At 37.9% G+C, this 22,201-nt stretch overlaps 2 protein-coding genes across 2 annotated transcripts in view; one reads left to right on the top strand and one right to left on the bottom strand.

Moving 5' to 3' along the window:
• Positions 1-2,372: 2,372 nt before the first annotated feature.
• On the top strand, positions 2,373-2,964 carry TNFAIP8L3 (tumor necrosis factor, alpha-induced protein 8-like 3). The gene has a single exon (XM_009581598.1). It carries the CDS (start codon positions 2,432-2,434, stop codon positions 2,930-2,932), a length of 501 nt encoding a protein of 166 aa, XP_009579893.1. The 5' UTR covers positions 2,373-2,431; the 3' UTR covers positions 2,933-2,964.
• A 6,693-nt stretch (positions 2,965-9,657) lies between these two features.
• The window catches only part of AP4E1 (adaptor-related protein complex 4, epsilon 1 subunit), a 22,185-nt gene continuing 9,641 nt past the window's right edge, over positions 9,658-22,201 (bottom strand). Inside the window, 13 exon segments of the mRNA XM_009581597.1 lie at positions 9,658-10,071; positions 10,542-10,699; positions 11,532-11,716; positions 13,097-13,672; positions 14,440-14,608; positions 14,610-14,684; positions 15,849-15,984; positions 18,023-18,137; positions 18,904-19,206; positions 19,928-20,046; positions 20,185-20,297; positions 21,721-21,860; positions 22,147-22,201. The exon segment at positions 22,147-22,201 is cut by the window's right edge and continues 18 nt beyond it. Coding sequence (XP_009579892.1) covers positions 9,911-10,071; positions 10,542-10,699; positions 11,532-11,716; positions 13,097-13,672; positions 14,440-14,608; positions 14,610-14,684; positions 15,849-15,984; positions 18,023-18,137; positions 18,904-19,206; positions 19,928-20,046; positions 20,185-20,297; positions 21,721-21,860; positions 22,147-22,201 — 2,305 coding nt within the window. The 3' untranslated portion in view covers positions 9,658-9,910.

Genomic DNA, 22,201 nt, shown 5'->3' with positions numbered 1-22,201 from the left:
TTTTACCCAAAAGAAGTCATGTGTGGAGAGTTCAGACACTGAAGCTCCGTAAGGTCAGATTCGGACAGAGCTGTTTGGAGCAGCTCCTGGTTCCCGTTGCGCTACAGAATTGCATCGGCTCCGCAAAGCTCTCCCTGCAGCGGAGCTGAGCAGAGCGGGAGCCAGCGGGGCTCTCCTCTGGTGAAAATGACACTGAGGCTGAAGTGTCATGAACGTTAGTGAAATTAGTATTCTAAAAATCTACTGCAATTATTTTCAGTTATTGATCAAAACAGATACTGAACAACTGCGTCCGCTTGATTAATAGCAAACACTTACTACAGAAACAGACACTAACATTAATCTTCCATTTTACCGTGTCAAATGCACATAATTATTCATCACGGATACTATTTATATACCCACGTACTGCTAAGTGAAAGAATGCTTTCATCCTGGTTTTATCATTTCTAGATTAAATCACAGTTTTTCTATTTCCTCCCGTCAGCAACTCAGCCCCACAATTTTCTCTCCAAATGACAGGCAATTCTTTTAAGCACATTGAATTATTTTTTCCAGGTGGTGGTTCAGTTGAAATTAAATGTTAGTCTTTCATATTGCTCAGTAGTACAGCTGTAGCACACAAAGAAAGATGACAACTTTGATGTTCTAGCTAACTTGAAAAATAGGATTTAAACAGAAGACTGTTTAAATTCAGAGTGTTATTTATTCCAAGCGAGCACTGGCACCCAGCACCCCTTTTGCCTCAGGCGAGGATGCAGGGAGCAGAGGGAGGAAGGTGCGGCTGCGGTGAGCCCGCGGCGGGTGAGCGAGGCCGCGGATCAGACTGCTCCACCAACACCGACAGACGGCGGCTGCGCAGCGGGGCGGCAGCGTGGGCGTCTCGGCTGAGCGTTCACGGAAGGCTGGAAAGGGCCTCCGGAGCTCACCCAACCAGCCTAAGACCCACTCAGGCTCCAAAATCAAATCAGCACTGGAAGCTTTTGTTTTTATTATTTTTAATCTCCTAGTGGCTTGATTCCCCAGCAGCTGGTGAAGGACACGGTTACCTCCACCCCCTTGCACCAGCCAAGGCTCTGGTCTCCCAGTGAGCAGAGCGAGGTGCCCAGCCGGCAGGGTCTGGTCTCCCAGTGAGCAGAGCGAGGTGCCCCAGCAGGCTCTGGTCTCCCAGTGAGCAGAGCGAGGTGCCCCAGCAGGCTCTGGTCTCCCAGTGAGCAGAGCGAGGTGCCCAGCTGGCAGGGAAAGACGGGCATCTCCTTCGCGGGAGCAAGCGCCGCAAGGAGATGTGAGGGGCAGGCGGGGAAGGCGTCTTGTACCAGAGAGGCCGCTCTGCCGGCGCTCGGGACTCACCGCACGGGCTGTAAGCCTGAGCGTACACACACTCATCACCGTTTTGCTACAACAATAAAATGCCCTTTGATCCAACAGAGACTTCACTACCCTAGTATTAAACTGGACGATTATTTCATATGAAATCTTTCCATTTCCTTTACTTTGTCCACATAGGGTCAGTTAAAAACCAACATTAATATGAAAAAGAGAGGAAGGTCAAATTCATCTCCACCAATAATTATAGAAGCTCATTGGATAAAGTCCAGCAGGAGCAGCCACATGCTCAGGTGCTATGCTGAGCGAAACTTGCACAGATAAAAAACCCAAGGTATTTATTCGATAAATGTAGAGCAAATAGCTCAGGTATTTTCATCTAGCAGGAACCGCAGGCACTGAAGCACCCATGCTTTACAAAAAACATATTCTATAATTTTGCAAATTGGTAACAAATGGAAAAGGCATCGTTACTAGAAACTAAAGCAAAATAAATCCACACTTATGAATCTGCTTTATTAGCCCTTATCCGAGATTAGTCTAACCGTGGAACGACAGTGCCTCCCAGTGACCAAAAGTATAATTCTTTCAGGTTCATGTATTTATTTGTCAGCATCTCATTTTGCTCGTCTCTGATAGCTTATGTATTATTTCGACCACATTTCAACAGATCTTTCTGCCATGAAAGCTTTAATATTGAACTTCAGAATTAAAAGACTAGCAAAGAACCAGCATAGATATCCCCTGCCAGAATATTCTGTTCTTAATTTGTAAGCAAAAAACCTCAGTAACAGCAAAACCTGAAACATGGGTGTCCGAGACCCCAAGGATACCTGGAAATAGTGTTGGAAGTGTTCCCGTTACTCCAATCATGAGTATATGTTATGATCAATGATACATGTAATGTCTCAGTTAAGCACATAGGTACTACTTTTATTAACTGATTGTGAAAATTATTCACCAAATAAAATTAACATTTTCCCTGTGAAATTATTCACCAAATAAAATTAACATTTTCCCTCTTTTCCGCTATCCCAAAACAGGTCCCGATTGTTTCAGTTCCAAGAGTCTCGCACTGCAAGCCCAGAAAAAGATCCTGAGTAAAATGGCAACCAAAACCATGGCTAACATGCTAATCGATGACACAAGCAGTGAAATCTTCGATGAGCTGTACAAAGTAACAAAGGAACACACAAGAAACAAAAAGGAAGCCCACAAAATTATGAAAGACCTGATTAAAGTGGCAATAAAAATCGGGATCCTCTATCGAAATAATCAGTTCAACCAGGAAGAGCTGGAAATCGTAGACAAGTTCCGGAAGAAGCTGAACCAAACTGCCATGACAATTGTCAGTTTCTACGAGGTAGAATACACTTTTGACAGAAATGTTCTTGCAGAACTTCTGAATGAATGTAAAGACCTTGTGCATGAACTAGTAGATCGACACCTGACACCGAGATCCCACGGGCGCATCAACCATGTCTTCAATCACTTCGCGGATGTGGAATTTCTAACTGCCCTGTACAGTCTTGATGGGGATTGTCGGCCATACCTCAAAAAGATCTGCGATGGCATCAACAAACTACTTGATGAGAAGGTCCTTTGAAACTACGCTCAAAACCAAGAAACCAACCAAAAACTTCTCTCTAGAACTGGCCGCCCTTCATGTGCCATGGTGAGCAAGCGAGCTTCCTTCCTACCGGTCCCTTACTACAGTCTCCAGCAGGGGCCAGGAAGCGCTCACCAGGCTCGTGATGAAGTGGAAAACTTAAATCAGAAAGCTATCGATTTTAACGTTTTGTCAGATAATTCAGTCTTTTCCAAGGAGCAGTGTGAACAAGGCTGCTGATACACATTGTTCAGAAACGGATTGCTATACACCATGATCTTACTAGCTTTGTGTTCAAGGCTGAACCTGTGAAAAGAAAATAAACTCAAACACATGGCTATGTAAAAACAGACAGGTGAAGGCAAACGAGCAACGCATGGAATTTACCCCCAGGCTGCCCTTTTTATTATTCCCACGCTAACTGAAAAAGCTTAGACAGAAAGTAGGGCTGCAACGGGTTTAAGCTCTCTGCTTTCAAAAGGATCAGGCATCAATATGAGAAGGCATCTCTGATTTTACATGGTATTTAAGTCGAATGGGGAATAACAATACAAACTGAGTAGAAGTAGGAGAAAATTTAAAGAGCTGCTCTATGAAGCAATATTTTCGTTAAAGAGTTTTGTTTTATACCTGCTAATAACAGAGAGGAGGTTTCATTTTAATTTTGAAAAGCAACTCAGTGGTTCAAGCTCAAAGGTAACGAGAAAACTAGATAAAGTAGTACATCGGTTTCCCCACTCTCAGGGTTTGCATATTTGGTAACATCAGATGAGTTTGGGCTGAAGGTTGTGCTGCTCTTTGTGCTCCCACTGTTTTGCCTGCCAGAAAAAAAATATTCTTTCTGAAGATTTTGAAATTGCACTTGTGAAGAAGCACACGACTAATACACCAATGGAGCTACAACACGACGTTTATATCCCCTACCCTCAAAATATTCAGCCTAGATAAAACTCTCCGTTTAACATGTCCATGATGTTAATTTGTGCCTACAGTAAAACAGAGGTATGATAAAAAAAGGAAGGCCATCCGCTACGCCTGCAGTGCCATCGAAGTGTAGCATATCCACAGTAGTCTTCAGAGAACAGTCCTGGTGACTCTGGTGAGTTTCATGAATGACTCACTTGTTCAGAATGTTTTCAGTGACTTTTTTTTTTTCTTTTTTAAACAAAATATATAGTGTCTTCAAACTGAAAACATTTTGCAAAGAAATATTGGTTTCTGTACAGTTTTGTTAGGGTTAAGGGAGAACGGAAGCAGAGCAGATACACCAGCTTCCCACTTGCAGAATTTTGCAGCTGGGTAAAGGAAGTATGTTCGGAAATCTCTCCTCTCCTTGCCCTCTACATCTTATCCTCCAGACTCACCTCTATGCACTGACACTTCAGTGTCAGGTACCATCTCCTTTTAGCTGACGCAGATAGCAGACAAACCCATTATCTGGAGGCAACACCTTCCATATCACATATGTTAGAATACAAAGATGCACGTACTTGAAAATTGACAAAGACAAGAAAAATATATTTGAAAGCCACTCCTCCCGAAGGAAAACTTCCAGTGTTGATCACCCATTACTTTAGGATAAGAAAAATTTATGTTTCTCATTGAAATTCTTAAATACCATGGTGGTAGAGAAAACTGTTCAAAATTTTATTATTCTTCTTTTGTCTTTCCTCACCCCAGAATAGCTATATTGTATCTCTTGCAACAACATTTCTGAGTATCACTCCTTTATACAGTTGAGAATACACATACCCAGTTCACGTATTCACTAGGGAACAGATAAAAATCCATCTAGCACAACGCAGAACTCATTTTGGAGCACAGTAAAAATGGCAGCACATTACCAGAGCAGTTTGTAATGATGTAATTTTCCTCACCTATTTCCTTTAACCATAAAAAGTATATTTAGTAGCAACGAAGGTGGACAGTTCCTTTGCAACACAGCACAGTAATGAAATACCAACATTTGCGGTTGCAAGTTCAGCCATTTGCAGAGCCATATTTACATGCACAATTAGCTGCATTTTTTCCAAGCACGTACTTGTCAGTTGATGCTTCTGAATAGTATTTATTGTATCCAACACTCCTGTCCCAGTGCACTCATGTCAGATTTTGCGTGTTTGTTTCACTTGTGGCAAACAAATTTAAATTTTTTTTTAAAGGAGGTTATTCAACATTCAAGATGTCCAAAGGAAAGGGATATTCTGTACCTGTGACCTTTTTGTGTGTTGCAAGTATCAATATTCAGATTCTGGTATTTTAGACAAACCAGCTGAACATCTGTTTTATTTATAAATCTGAGTAGCCTTAAGGAAAGAGAATGTTTTCAAGTATTTCTCATACTTGCATATCCTGTATATTCATTGTTTACTTTTGTACTTGTAGCTTGGTATGTAATAACGTTGCTAAAATATGGGCAATGTTCAGGTCACCTTAAGTATATGATGTATTATCATATTTGTGAATTAAAAATGTGTGATTACTGCCCTTTTTGTTTCCTTTTGATTTATTTATTCTGCCATCTAAAGTAAACTCAAGTTAAGCAATAGTAAGAGGGAACTTGTGTAATCTGAGTTTTGTAACCTTCAACTTCCGCAACCCTAATGCTCTCTGATGCCCAGATTTCGTGGTAGATAGATGGGCAGTTTAAGGGTTTAAAAGAAAACTGGAGATCCACACTTCTGTTGCATCACACACACGCAAGACAAACATGCATTGGCAGCAAAGGAAATTTCTGGTTTTCCATGAAATTCTCAAGCACTTGATCTAACAAATGATGCTGGCTGAATGTGTTTAGCAGTGCAGTTCAGTCCCCAGGCTCAAACTCCCTCACAAGCCACGTGGAGGAAGTGGCACAAGCTTCTTGCCTTCAGGTACCAGCCTCTCCCCAGGCTCAGCCTGAGCGGTGCCTGGAAGACACACAGCCAGCCTGTGTCATGGCCAGAGCAGATGTAACATGCCAAGATCTAGCTCTCTACCAAGCACCTTCCTGCAAGTCTTCCATGATGTGTTCAGCTCAGTTTAGCTAAATGTGATTTAAGTTAGACAGAAGACACATCCCTGACAGATTTCAAATCCCTGCCCTAAACATGGAGATGCTAGAACCTACCAGAAGGTTTTAACAGCAGGCATATATTCTCCTATCCTTATTCCTGGAAAAGGCAAACTGTTTTGGCTGAAAGAGCTCAAGATTTGCAAACAACTCACATAGCAATTATACTGGAAGCAATTAAAGATTGGCACAAAGAGAAAACTGCCAACTACCTTAAAATAAGAGTTTAAAGCAATCTTCATAAGTGGTGTTTCAAGCCACACTACTGTCAGGTTAACTTTATTAATCATATCATGGCAGGACACAATATTCTTTATTTCGTCACTGCCAACTTTATTACATAAAGTTAAAGAGAAAAATGTTAATGTTCAAGAAACTCTCAAGGGAGTGACCGCTTCTGGCAACCTAGTGAAATTGTACATGTACCACAGAACAGTACATCCCACTGAACATGTAATCTTACTTGTGTTAGAGAAACATTCTCACAGAAAGGCATCTAAATAGCTGACCCTGAAGAGAACGAAGAGGTAAAGCACAATCAACTCTTATCACAGCAACAGAAATGCAAAAGCAAGCCTTAACTGGATGACTTAAGCAGGTGTACTTATATTTTTACATGCTATGATACATACCTCCATGCCAGAAAAAGACAATGCAGAGTCTTATTCAATCGGAGATTTGATCTACGTTTAGGAAAACATACTGCATCATACTGCCGTGTTGCACTTGACCAATTTTCCTACCGAAATATTTGTTTCATTAAAAATACCTGAAAATACTTGGGGTAAAGGGGGAGAACCTGACAAAACGGTTGAAATATGGATCCAATACAATCACTTATCTGCTGACTCCAAAATGTCCAGAACTCCAAGTTGCCCATGGCACACAGCAGTGCAATGTGGCACACTGGCATCTCCTGGTACCTAGGGTTTTGGTCCAAAATGCTGATAACCTGCCAGTTCCGAAAGGTCAGCATATACTCTGACTGGCCTCTGGTTGCCTCCTGAAAGTAAACTTCTTCGTGCTAACTGGATTATGTGTTCTCTTCCTTCTAGCCTACTTCTACACACCTTATTTCCCTTTCCCTGAAAACAGGTTAACCCTTCAAGATCTAATAAGTCACAAAGAAAAGTAAATGGGAACACCAGAGATTAAGATATACGCTAAAGGATTTTCAATACAGAACTAGATGAGAGAATATTCCTTTGTCTAATGGCTTATGCAGCTATATTTCATTTTAGAGACAACTGGATGATGGATCAAGATCAGAGGGATCTTGCTGAATTGCTGAGGTTCTCAAGGGCCTAAGCTCCCTACATCAGCCAGAACTGCAGTGCAGCATGCACTCCTGGTACACACCGACAGCCACGCCATATAAAACAGCCTCACAACTTAGCGCTGCAGCCACCTTCAATTCAGCAGTTATGTCAAACTTCCCAGACTCCCAACTCCTTCTCAATACTATACCAAATGGTGTGTTACGTTAGCATTGGACTTAAAAAAAAAAATATTGCTGTCAGCTATGAATAACAAAAGACCCCAAAGTCTCCTGTGATGCCCAAAACCAAATCCCACAATCTGTTAGTATTCCAAAAAGAATATCAGATAATGTGAGCTGGCACACAGAGTGCTGTTCAAAACATCCAAAGTGTACTCTTCCACTCTTTTTATACCTCCAACTGAGACATGGGACATTTAAATCACCAATGGATTCAAGACTTCTACAATGTTATGTTATTCATCACTGTTCAGATGCAAAGAGAAACAAATAGAACCTAGTTCTTAACATGCAGAAACACTGCTACATGTGGTAGCAAAGAATATTTAACAAGTATCAAGCTTTTTTTTTTTTTAAATGAAACTGAATTTTATTAAACTACAAGAAATGCAAAGATGGTGATAGATTAAGAAAAACATTTGCTGGGCAATCTAAAAATAAAGACTGACACAGGTACAATTCCCTGCAATCCCCTTTATGTGATGTTACCATAAAGCTCTTCGAATCTGCATATTGACAGCTTAACATACACTATTCATACAGTGAGAAAGATTATGAAGAACATCACATGAACAATAGAAGGCATTATTGTCTTTTGCTGTTCTTTTTAAACACTAGGACATGAACATCTCATTGCTGAAGTGGTTTAAATGCATAGGCCAGACACAGATACTTCTATTATAGTTCATATAATTACAAAAGTCCAATTGCATAACAAGTCTGATTTACCAGCAGGGAAATAGTTTGCTGGAAATTACTCCACTATAAATCAGTTTTCATTTATATAAATTGTCTTGAAGCACAAGTAAACATTAGAGTATGCAGAACGTTAAGTATATTTACAGGTTCAGTGCACTTTACATTCCTCAGTAAGAGGGTACTGAAAGAGCAATAAAAAAGGAGCTTTGCTTAAATGATTGTACCTGTGATAATAGAAGTGGCTTGACTTAAAAAACCAAACAAACAAAAAAGAAACTATCAGCACATTAACATCCTTATGATGATTTCATGAACATTTACCTTAACATTAGCCAAGTAACAGAATATTTTATTTTCCTTTACAACCAGTGCTTATCAGGTGAGAACCAGTAACGCTGAAATGTAACAAAGAATTTACTTTTTAATATTAAACACAAAAAGGAGAGAATTCCACTGTAGAACCCATTTATACCATGTCTGAAACGTGTGTACAATCTTTGATGTTCTTAAGTAAAAAACACGACCAGCTATAAATAACGTTAAACAGTATTAAAGTTTTCATTTAGCATCTAAATAAATTAAGATTGCTGGATTTTCAAGACTGTGAGGTTATTTCAGAAAGGAGACAATCTAGACAGACACATTTATTCACATATGCTGCTCCGATTTAGATCTCTTATGCCTTACTGCAGTTCCTAGCCATGCACACACAATACAGCCACATCTGTGCAAGTCAAAGGTTTAAAGAGTCATACTGAGGATATAAATAATTAGAAGTAAAAATAAATGAAAATTTCCTCCATGTAAATTTTCATGGACAGAAATATTGGCCTGATTAAATTTATAGGATTGACTGGAGAGCAATGAACACGTCCACTAGCCAACAACCAACTAGTCAACATGTCCACAGCCAACCACCCCCAGCTCAGTCACCTCAGACTTGATCCACATGAAACTTATCTTTAGACATGCACAAATATTCAGTGACTGTCACAGACCCCTAAGGAAAGGGAACGTGACTGAAACACAAGGCAGGAAGAACTGCAGACAGGAACTAACCTGAAGGGCCTTAGATCATCTCCCATGAGGTGCTTCCATACAATTTCACATGCCTGCCTCCTACCAAAAACCTATTTAGACATTACCACTTAAATGGTAAGTATTAAAGATCATGGGAAGTGTGTTGCTCACTAAAATCTTTTAACTATTTTCAAAACATGCATTTGTTGCTACATAAGTTACTTTATACAACCACCAATACGGGTCTTGTTGCCAGCAGTGCTTAAAAATAGCTTTAGAAAAATTATCAAAATAAAATTAGATGATCCTGATAACTGATCAGGTCTGACCTCATACTGGAGATATGTTTTCTTTAAAATCATATTTAAGTAGTTGCTATGAGGAATAATTGTTGGCATCTATAAAAGCTGCATAATAAAAATAAATACTTTCAGTCATTTACAACAAAATTAAGAAATATACATTTCACTGAAACAGGTAACAATACTTTAATGGATTACTTGTTAGTGACTGTACAGTCCTGAGCATATTTTTGCAGGCGTAATTTAGGTCATCATTCTTCCCCCACATGCGCCAGCTGGAAGAAAACTTTTAATACTTTTGAGAAGCAGTATCTTAATTTAGCTTTGGTAATTATCTGTGCAACTGTATAAATCTTTGATTTGCTTTTCACACACCAAATAGATTAAAGCAGGCACTATTGTTATTAGGATTCCTCCATCACCTTTTGACACTGATAAAGCAAACCATCTGGAAGAGCAGAACAAGGCGATCTGAGCCACAAAGCCAGCATCCCTGAGTGAGTACGACAGTGCAGCAGACAGGGCACAGATGGAAGTAGCTGGCATGCCAGTATTCCCTCATTACCTTAAAACAACAGAGGCCACAGAAAAAATGAAGTAACAATTAACAAGTAACAATAGCTATAGTATAGGTCACAAAAAAAAAATGTATCTTTCAAACTCTGTATCTGTTGTTCTCTTCTCCTCTTATCCCTACTCCTCTAACATGTCACCAAAAATGATGCCTCCTGCATGTAATCCCAGCTTCATATTTGTTTCATAGCTTCATTCCCATTTTTTTGTCCCGTCCAAAAATCTTCACAGTACAACCGTTTGCTCCCTTGTAAAATTTACTGTTTGCTGTACACTTGTACTTTACATCAATCTTCACATAGACCCCTGAGTAAGGCAAGTAAGTCCGTAAAACAATGCTCCTGTGCTTACTATGCTCCTATATGTTCCCTGCCTTAAACTGTAAGATACCTGCTTCCATGCACTTATTTTCCTGGGAAAAATTACAGGTTCTAAGCAACCTTACAGTATACTTTCACTCACCTATAATATCAACTATATGGAGTTTCAGCTTCTGCTGCAGTGTATTCAGAGCTGCTGAAAGGGAATCTTGAGAACATGACATTTTTATATTCTGTTTCACATCATTGGAAAGGGACAACCACAGCTTCCCGAAGTCTTCTGTAGTCATTTCCATTGGCCTAAAAATAAGTTCACCACATATGTTAGCAAAATAAGATACATTATTCAGAATATATTTGGTCTCCCAAAAAATCATATCTGGAAGCGACAATAGAGCAAGCAATAAGCAAGTACAGGTTAGTTTAAACAAACCTCTCCTCTTCCCAGCTTAACATTTTTAAAAAGTTTCTATTCCTTGCTTTAGATTTCTAAATTTTAAAAAAATACATTATTCTATGTAAATGGAAGACCAAAGTGAATGGCCTTGAGGATTCTGCCCACTGAAAGAGACGAAACAAGTTCCATGAGAAGTAGACTTTATTATGGAAAACAAGGTGGATTTCACTATAAAACAGAAAAGTCTACTGGAAAAAGAACACTTGCTTTTTCTACTCCTAAAATAAATGCAGTGTTCAAAAATGAATAGAATGAGCTTTCTTCTTCCCCTGCAAAAGTCGTCAGCTTTTTCATATAATGTATGGGTCTCTGTACTCAAATCACTTATTTCAGTTTGACATGTTTATATTATGCCATATTTTAAAACAGAATGCCCCTCTGTTCATTCAGCTCTGTTAGCCTCCTCAAAAACGCATTCTGTAGTTCAAGGCTATTCTAACCTGCAGCTACTGCCAATATTCTCACTGGATTTGTGCTTCTTCCTGGAACTTTGCCCCTTCTTTGTAAGTGTATAAATAACCATTTACCACCTTTAACAGTCATCTCAATTAGATTAAAATTAGCTGCTGAAGATGAAGCCTTATATTTTCATAATCAGTACCCAAATCATCCTGCCCTTGTTCGATACTTATTTGAATACATGCGTTTTTAAAAACTGCAGCTTATTTTATTTACCTGATGAAGTCCAACAATGATAAAGTCATTGAAAATTCAAGGCGAGTTTCCATCTCTGACTGGTAATTAACAGAGCCAGAAAGAATTCCCTGTGTACAGATTTTGTCCATCCACACACACTTCTGGCAATGTTCCACACTTTGAGCTTCAATTACAGGAAACTGGTAGGTGGGACTCTCCAAAATCTGTATAATTTTTTAAAACAAATACAGAATATAAGTCTTGCTGTCAACTTGTGTAAGTGGCTAAGATACAGCTATAAAATTGTGCAAGTGCCTTTTATTTCAATTGATTTTTCTTGGACTATTTGGCAAGTGAACATAGCTACCATTTCTCAGCTCTCATTGAGGATACATCAATCATTAACATCTACAAAAGTTCTACAACAATTAAAACACTGGAGAAATTTATCTCTTTCTGCCAATTGACTTCCCCATCGCTGAATGCTTGTTCAGAGATACCAAGAACTGATGACCAAGAACCTGAATTCTGTAGTTCAGTCCCAAAATAAACTAATATACAGGAGCAAGTGATATTGCAACATACCCCAAGCTATATGCTAAAAGCAAGAAGTTGAGAAATCATCCCTAATAACCAGGAAAATTTCAAGATTACTCAGCAGCCCATGGCCTCTCCAAACAAACTAGTAACATAGATTCTATCTGTGGTAGTGGTCTGTGTGGAAGCTTAAGTGAAGTACAAGGAAAAACTAGACGTGAGATGCCCACTTTCTATCAATGCCATAACAGGTTTGATTCAAGCCAGAAATGGGAAGGAAAGAGACTTCATAATCAATTAGCAGTTCCTTGATTAGGTCAATTCTAAGAAAACATTCTGCTTAATTCTCTTTATCTAGTTATCACTTCCTGAGTGTCTCCAAGGTTTCATAATTCTGTGCTTCTTTCAGCAAAATCCGTGGATAGTCATATCTGTAGGCAATTCCTAAATAGCTTTCCACTTATTTAAGTGAAGTTTCTATCAAGACTATCACATGCTTTTTCCAACCATACTTAAATCCCAGATGTAGCCGATGTCAAAAAATAAACTGACCAACTCCTCTCCAACATCAACTGAATGCATGAGAACAAGAATGAAACATGACTGATGGAAGAAACTGCATCATGTCTGTCTATCAGATAAATACAAATGAATGCACAAGCCCAATAGTCACACCCAGACAAAAAAAGTTGCACAGTGATTTCTCTGGCAACTCAAGTCATACCATTATGAGTACAATTAGTTAGGTTTGCATTCAGAAAGCAGCTGAATTCAGAATTGAAAAATCATATGTATTTGTTATATGGAGGCAAGCAGCAGGAAACAAAATCAAGGTGAATTAAAAAAGTGAGATACTAACTTTTATACCAAATGACACTAAGTTTAGTATTGAGATTTCTTTCATTACCCTTCAGGATGTGTATAATAGCCATACCACAGGTTTTAAAGAAATGCTTTGGGAAAAAGGCATGGCTATTACATTAAACCAAATATTGCACACTTAAATGCAAGCAAAAAGCAAGAAGTTCCAAGTGAATTTGCAATATAATGGAAACAAAGTTTCTTACCTGAAAATGTTCTGCTTCTTCAAACACTAAGTTCACAGCATTAAGTGCTGAAGTGGTTTTATTTGAAACAAAAACAGTGAGCAACAAAGAGTCATCTGTCCACACCTTACATAAATACAGAGCTAAGGCATCACTCTGACAAAGTTCCACTACTGCAGAGTGATTGAGCTCGTCTAGCTCTTCTGGTAAGGAAGGGACCGATGGTGGTTTACTGGCACTTTCACACTGAGCACTTGGAGAAGGCTGAAAAATTTCAATATTACTATCAGCAAACAAAGACGACTGTGACAACATACTATCTGAAAGTCTGTCATCCAGACCAGATTTTTTTAGGGACTGAGGTGTTTCAAATGCTAAATTATCTTCTACGATATCTGAAGAACACAGGGAGGCTTTCCTTAACCTTGTGCGTATATTTCCCTCACAGTCTTCCATGTTAATAGGTACTGTATCAAGTAAGGGACCAAAATCTGAAGCACCGCTATTTTGGAAGTCTGACTCCTCCTCACTATTTTGAGTTTCATTTATCTTTGATTTTCTTTTGAACTTCTGAGTAGCTGTGTCCGCTTTCCCCATCTGAAAAGAAAAAAAAAAAATTGTTGGGGAAGTTTCTAGCAACCAGCTGTGTTACTGTTAACAACATGAAACAGAGTGAGCAAGGACAAATAATGACCAAGGAATCAACTCAGATGACAAATACAAACAGATTCCAAACATTTTAATGGATCCTGTAACAGGCTTTTGTTGTATTTCTTACATGGTATTGGATTAGCCTATAATGCAAGAATGACTCTAGGTTCTCTAAAACATAAACTAAAAGCTCCTATTAAAAAGCAAGCACAGGTAGACGTTCTCTGGTTAAATCAGTGATAAATGCCAAGATTTGAGCTGGCTAATATGATAATGCCAGTCTTAAAAAGATTAGCTAATGGTGAATTCTTTAATGTTCTGTATATTACCATACATAAATAAAAAATGGTCTTGACATAAGGCATCAAACTCTAGCCTTACTGCCAAATGAACACCAACAGCTCTGCAAAGTTGGGTCAAGTTGTTCGGGAAAACTGAGACTAAAACTTGAAGCGCAATATGTAAACAGAGGGAAGTTCTAATTTCTGAATCAGATCTGCTCCAGAGGTTGCTTCATCAAGTAATATCCAACCCGTTTCAGGTTCTTAACTTCAGATTACGAAAGTAATTTTCAATAGTTTTTCAATGACTTGGGGTTTTTTGCCTCGTTCTACCACAACACTAATTTGATCTTCATTTGCATATAAATATCTGTAATTGTAAATAAGGCAATATATACACTTTAAATGTTAAATCTCAAGAGAACCACTTACCAGACTGACACCAGCGTTTGATCCTAGCCCAATAAACAAAGTTGATGCTAACTGCTGCTTCTCTTTGTCTTCCTCAGAGAGGCTGGCAACTTGATCAGACCGTGATGCAGGAGGATCACCCACCTGTCCTGGTAATAAGCTGCCGCAAGAAACAGTATGTGGCTCTTTCTTTGTTTTCTTTCTTTGGAAGATAGCCTTCTTTTCCCCATAGCTTGCGTACTCCCTCAAGTTTCAGAGTATTTGTTCTAAAAAGGCAAACAAAACAAAGCAGGATCAACCATATGAACATCACGTTCATAAAAACATGCCAACACTCTACTTTAAACACCATTCACGGCTCTGGTACTTTGATATACACAGTGACTAGTGGAATATAAATGAACACTTTTGCATCTGCATGAAGTTCTATGTTAGTAATGTCATTCATTCCTTTTAAAACACCCCGCAAATGCAAAATTGGACTAGGTTATATAGTCCTAAGTATAGACCTATGCTAAGTCAGCATTAGACACCTGCAGCCAGTAGTAGACTGACTTTGCCAACTCCATCCAGAGTTTCAGATTACATTTACAATGTATTTGTATAATTTTGTAAAAGTGAATACAAGCAACATGGTATCTATCTTTCTCCCCAGGAGAAAGATTCTGGGAACCTCTAAGTATATTTAAATAGTTCTATTGCTGATTTCTTGAAAAATAATTTAAGTTAATGTACAAGACTGAAAATTAGAAGAAACATAGATAGTATTTTTATTTCTTACGAAAAGTGTTCATGTTCTCAGACACCCTGAACTCTAGCAGAAGTTAATTCAACAGACACAGGCTAAATGCTGCAAGTCCTACACCTAAAAGCCTCACTGAAATTTTCCCACACAAACTGGTTAAAGACTCTGAAAAAGCTTCCAAGGTTTCGTGCATACCAATTTACCAGAGTACAAATGAAGTTATTTATTTGTATGAAACTATGGATATGGAATTTATTTGTAGTATTCCAAAACTTAAGGAGTATCTTGCACTACAAGTCTTAGCCTCACTTTTATCTAGAAAAGTTTCCTTAAAAAGCACATTACTGTAAGCCCATAAAAAGTAAGTGTAGCCTGTAAGAAAAAGAAAGAAGCCAGAGGAAAAAAAAAATACTTTATCATGTAATCAGTAATCCTGTCCCAGTTTTACTGCATTAACTATCACTTAATTCGTACTTTGTGAAGAAAGCTGAAAAACAGTCTAACTGCATTAGCTTTTTTCCTAGTTATTTCAAAGAAGATGCCATCTGAATTTCTTCTTACATGATAGAGGTTTCCAAGTTCAACTGTATTCTTTTTAGTTCCATGTAGTGAAGAAGCAAAGACACATGATACTGACTAGAACAGAAACTTAAATGTACTACATTTCCAACACAAATTAACTCACTCTTTATGCCCTGTCTCAGCACTATTACCAGATGTATCAGAACCAAAAGATAAACCAGTGGGGGACTGTCTGCCGGTGACACCAGATGAGGACACACTTGAAGCAAATGACAATCCATAAGGTTCAAAATTCAGAGCTGCAAGACAGACAGAATCTTACAATGAGGCATAAAAAGGTAAGAAAGAGATCTATTTTCTGAAAATAGACATACTGTACTGCTGCACTTCTCAGGCTTCCCATTCAGGATCCTATCCTCATTAAAAATGGATGTTTCTGTTCTCAAATAAGTTTTTTTGGACACACAAAGGATTTATCTAAAACATTTACAGTATATCACTAACACATCTGCTGATGCTTAGTATTTGTAGACAGAAGTACCATATTGGATCTAAATAAGTGAGCTTTTCCATTTGTTCATGAGCCTAAGTAACATTTTGAGTCCACAGCATCATGTCCATATATCACTGTCTGTTTTGCAAACATACTTGACGCCTTGGGTGATAAATCATTTCCACTAAGACTTGTAAATCAGGATTCAGAACCAGCCACCTTAGCTATGCTTTACGAATCAAAGTGTAGTTTGAATAGCTTCTAAAAATTGTTTTGGACTATAACAAACAGTCATTGTTATGTATGAAGCAGAGCGCAGACTCTCCTTTGCAGTCCTGGAACTATCAAGGGGTACAGTCCCTTTCTCTCATCTCCACCCCAGCCTTACACTTCCTTCTTCCCAGCAAAGTGAAGCAGCAGAGCAAAGCTGTTGGGCATCTGGGGTGAGAGAAGTCTCCTAATAAAGGAGGAGGCAGTGCTAAGGAAGTGTCCTGTCCCATAAAGAAACTAGAAGGAGCAGAGATCCAAGGGGCTTTGTGATAAACAGCATCCACATAAAGATATTCAAACTTCACAAAACCATAAATTTAGTTATCTATAAACAAAGAATTTCAATAAACTCAGTGGACTCCCCTTCTATAAGGTTTCTGAATATTCTACCTCACCTATATCTTACCTCCTAGAATATTTATGAACCAGTGGAAGATGCTAATCAGTACCTGTGACTACTGAGAAAAAATAGAAGTTCATAATCTGGTTCCTACAATGGCTTCCCTGCAAAATTGTAAGAACACTGCAAACACCAGAGTGCTAAATGGATGTTCTTTAGCCGTAAAGACCACTAATTTAGTTCTCAACACCTCAGTACGAAGCACTATATGAGCTCAATCTGACATACAGTAGATTGTATCCCTCATTGGGTTTTACATGCATGGAAAAAACAGTACAGAATATTCAGTTTCAACATATTTGACCATGTTCAACATTTCTCCACCAAAATTTTGAATTTTCTAGCAGGCTTAAAGTGGAGGCTGTAGATATAATACTCTCAATTTATAATTATCTCAGAGAAGTGTTAAATTCTGCCAAGCTACACATGCAAGCAAATGGACAATATTATTTATTGTATGCATTAACCTGCCAGGTCAAAATCTTTTAAAAATAATAATCTAGTTGTAGATGATGCAGTGTATGACACTCATTTTCCTAATTCCTCAACAGTAAAGCAAAGCTGAGGAATGCTTTAGAAAAGCTTTCCTACCTCAAAGTGAATCATTCAGAAGTGCCTAAAAGAAATCCTTATGTGACTGGCTATAATAAAGTAAACGAGTATTTCCATGGCAAAAAAGCGAAAATAATTTAAAAAATGCACTACAGGTAAAGTTTTGGGATATTTTTAAATAAATAAAAGCACATACTGCTGTCTTATCTGTACCTGCACTAGGTAAGAAATGTAAGATTTGTGTCATAAAATGAGTTCACAATGGTTATTACTGCAAACTATAATTCCACAGTCAAGACTAAGTGCTTAGTATAGTAAAGTTAGGAATCCTTTGCTTTCACTTTAATAATCCCCATAAATTTCAAACCCCATAGAGCAGCAGAGAAATGATCTCACCTCCAGAACACCAACCTATGATAAATGAACAGTTACATATACCAGCTAGACAGATGTGGAACTAAAAATCTAAGTTGAACTTCGCTAAGTCTACAGACAAGAGATGTATTAAGATTAAGATAACATTACTTCAAGAAATAATACTAACTGTACACTTAAGATTGTTTGTTAATACTTATCAGGTAATTTACCAGCTATTTAATAAATGCAGTAAACTAACAGTCACCTTTTTCCTGAGAAAGTTTCTCCTCTTGTCTCTGGTGATGAGGCTTATATGGTGCTGCACCACGACCAAGTCCCTCAGCCACAAAACCATCCAGAAAAGATAAGGAAGCATCTACCTACACAGAATTAAGAAAAGTGAGAAAGCAATGAAAATATTTTCTATACATGAGCCTGATGTTACCAGAAGAATATCGTGTCTTATCAGCGAATCAGGATCTTCTGTCTCACATCTCCCATATCTACCAGTAAAGCTGCTGTATTAACAGAAGTTGTTAAGCAAGTATGTTGAAACAGACTTTGAGCTAGAGATTTGTAACTTGACTCTTCTGCTCCTGATTTTTTTTTGTCTAAACAAGAAAAAAAGGAAAAAAAAAGCAGAGTGAAGTTTTCCCAAAATGGTCGGTCCTACCATTATATGAAAACACTGAATTCAAAAAACCCCCTTCAAAAATCTCAGCAATATCAATACTATTTTCCATCATTTATTATGGACATTTCAGTGTCAAGATCAGTAGTTTCTAAATAGGAGGGAAACCATTTGAATTAAAAAAGCCGTACCATATCACTAAAGCAGGCCTAACTTGTCTTTAAAAAAAGACAACAACAACAAAAAAACATCAGTGTATGAAATCATAATTTTCTTAAAAGCTACTCCAGTTTACTATCTAAACACCATGGTTCTTTATCTTTCAGTATAGAACATTATGATTCATCACATATGCCTGAAAAAGCATGTTTCTGAAAACTAACTTTAAGCAGATTAAAGACTGGCACCAGTCAGAACTGTCAAGTATCATTCATTTTGAAAACACTTCTTACCAAAATATTCAACCCCCGAACTACAAAGAGGTTCATGAAGAACACACATTGCAGCTGTCTTACCACCATGTCACTGCAACTAGCATCAAATGGAAGCAAGGTTTTCATCAGTGCTTTGTCTTCACACAGATGCTTCAATTCAAAGGCATATTGTCTCATGTAGGTGTCTAGAGAGTTGCTGAATTCTCGGATTAGTTTGTCAACTGTTTTCGAACAGGAGGTACGTGATGCTATCTTGGTGACTGCAGCCATTATCCACACTTTAGTTTCAGAAGTAACAAAAGTCTTCTTTAGCAGGCTGTGCAGCTTTGTCAAAATAACTTCTGGATCAACATTTGCAACAAGGCTGGAATATTCCCCCAACACCTATTCACAAAGAGACAAAATACGCATTTAGTCACACAGAGCAGTGCTTTCAGTTTGGAAATTAGAATGTAATACTACATAACACCATAATAAAATCCACCTCACATTCAAGAAACTATTATTTAAACATGTTCTAAATTATTTCTTTACCATGTTGTGTTTTAAATGTCAAAGGCTTGAAATGATCTTTGTGTTTACCTCAGCAGACTCCAACTTTTAACTTCTTAAAAATCAAACAGCTGTCTTGAAAAGAAAGCTAAACATAGCAATTGGGCCCTTACAAAATATGATTTGCTCATTCTGCAGTCTCTTCCTTGGGTGGAAGCTGAAGCTTACCCAGGTGCCAGGCAATACTAGCATAGCACTTGGCCAGCCACCTGCAAGGCTAAAAATGCATTTCACAACCACATCTGGCCTAATCCTGATGAAGACAGAAAGGCTCTAACCATGCAGTCAGATTCATGAGGCTGCTAAGCCATTCCAATAGTCACCTGCTTTAAAGGGAGCAAGTCAGCTTTTACACAAACTATGACAAGCTAAGTAGTCCTCGGGCACCAAAAGAAGTCACTAAAAATAAATTTCAGCATATTATTTTGACCTCAAGTAAGAACAGAATATTCATGACTAAAAATAAAAGTTTAAAATATTTATTAAAAACATCACCACCTTTGACAGTTTCCTCATACCTGTGTATTCAATTTTGACCATGTGTCTACCTTACCCAACTCATAACTTGAAGGAATTTCTGTGGATACAATGCATCTTCCTCTTCAAGTAATGCTAAATAAGACTGTACTGCATACATCCGTAGCTGGTCATCTTCTTTTCCATCATCAAATCCTAGATAGAAAACAATACATACTTTGCCTGAAACACAAATAACACCTCCCATCAAATATTTCAAAGTGCATTTTAAGAAAAAAGCCAGATGATTAAGGAACCTGTCTAATTCTTCAGAGCATTCGGGGAGTTACTCACCTTCAGCCAGCAGCCTCAGAAAGTTGTTTGGGATATCAGGATGCACAACATCACCTCCAACTGAAAATACAGCGTTCATTGTTTGGATGAACCACTCATTGTCAGGGGCATATGTATCCAAATGTTAAGGAATGAAGTGCTAAGGCGTAACTTTTTCTTTCTTTTTTAGTGCATTTTCTAAAGAAACAAATTTTCCATGAATAAGCTACCCATCTTGCTCTCCCCAGTAAGTTGGGGGCCTGATGGTCGAATATCAGCTCAATCTAACTGAAGAGGAAATATTCCTGTATCTTTTATAAAGTGTTTCCTGTAAACTTCATGAAAACTGGCAGTCAGGTAGAAAAGTCTTAAATTACTGCCCTGTTGAAAAAAGCAGTATGCCTGCGTGTGAACTTAACAGCTCCATCCATTATGTGCAATTTGCTAGCTTGCCAATCAATACATCTTAAGTTGTGCATGAATAAATGTTAGAGTGAAAAATAAGAGTTTAAGTAGACTTCACACAGTAGGAACAGTTACGTGTTCACACAAGGATTTAGCTCCAGAAACCTGTCCTACTGTATTTTAAGTTCACAGTTGTTCCGTGCTAGCTTTCCAGCATAATCTTTTGAGTTTGTTTACCCTTTATCACTTGAGCAATGATAGACTACCTGTTCTTTTCAGCAGTGTTTTGCTGTTTTAGTGAAAAACAATGAACATTTTGAAGTACTCCACAGAAAGCAACACTGGTTTTTTTATATACCTAAAATTTGATCAGCCTTTGCTAACTTTGGAAGTTAGTTTCTGCCTTCGCTCAAATAAATCTTGAAAATGCACACTTACTGAATGGAAATTTTCAACAGTACAGAAACATTAATATTATTGTCTTATTTTTCCATATTGCATGACAACACAGCTTTTGTTTGTACGCTACTCTCTGAGCCAAGCAGTGTACAAATAGGATGGTAAGGGAGCTCTCTGTTAGAAAGAGCTTACAACTCAAATTATCAGACAAGAATACATACAGAAAAATCAAGCAATGGCTAGTCTAATAGCAATGTCTACCATATGCCAAACACCTAATCATCACTTTCATCTTTTTGGCACAGTTAAACACTCTTGTCTTTATTTCTATGAAAATGTGTTATTCTTAAAATCCATACACCAATGAAGACTTCTCTAACAGGAAGATCATTTCCACAGTTACAGAACAGCACTCAATGTAGTACTGAGGCATCTCTCTCCATGCAGTGGTGTAAGACTTCAAAGTTTTAGTTTAAAAATACAAGGTTTTAATGCTAAACTCCAAAGTCAAGTGCCATTACTTTCTCTCAGTGAAATACAAGAAACACTGTGGTCATTTTTGTATGCATTTTCTTTTGCTTTTTTTTTTTGCATTTGAAAGAGTGGAAAGCACAGCTGTAACACTTCCTCCTTCAAAAGATGAAGAAAGATGCTTTGAAAGGTACAAATGCTACATTTGCCTGAGCTCTGACTTCAAAGCTTCAGAAAAATAAAAGGATATTTCTCAGCTAGTTCAGAAAAAGAAAAGGATATTTCTCAGCTAGTTCTGCTATTTTGCCAACTAAGTTGATGATAGCATATTCTTCCTTGCTTTCTTTTAAGTAGTCAAGCATCTTCTGAACTATGACAATTACATTCTGTCCATTTGTAATTCTATAGAGAAGCTCTAAAGTCTGAAAGAGAAAGCAAAAAATGTATTTAATTGGTTCTGATGACCCAAAAAAGGAAACAGGCAAACAGAAACACTTTAGTATGATGCCAAATTGAACAACTGTCTTTATTTGGCAAGTCTTAAATGAAATACACTGCTTAACTACACAGGTTGTCACATTAATATTGTTCATAACCGCTCTCTCACAATAACTGAGACATAATATGCCTTTTACACCACTCATTTTAGAAAGCCTATCACCCATCTTAAAAATTAACTTAATTTTTGATGTTTAAAAATTCACTGACCTCCCTTTTAATAATGGGATCTGGATGGTCCAGACATTCAATTATTGTCATCTGG

The sequence above is a fragment of the Fulmarus glacialis genome, unplaced genomic scaffold, assembly GCF_000690835.1.
Source record: "Fulmarus glacialis isolate BGI_N327 unplaced genomic scaffold, ASM69083v1 scaffold19557, whole genome shotgun sequence".
NCBI classification, from domain to species: domain Eukaryota; kingdom Metazoa; phylum Chordata; class Aves; order Procellariiformes; family Procellariidae; genus Fulmarus; species Fulmarus glacialis.
Note: the sequence above shows the minus strand (reverse complement) of the source record. Positions and strands in the feature narration are given on the sequence as shown.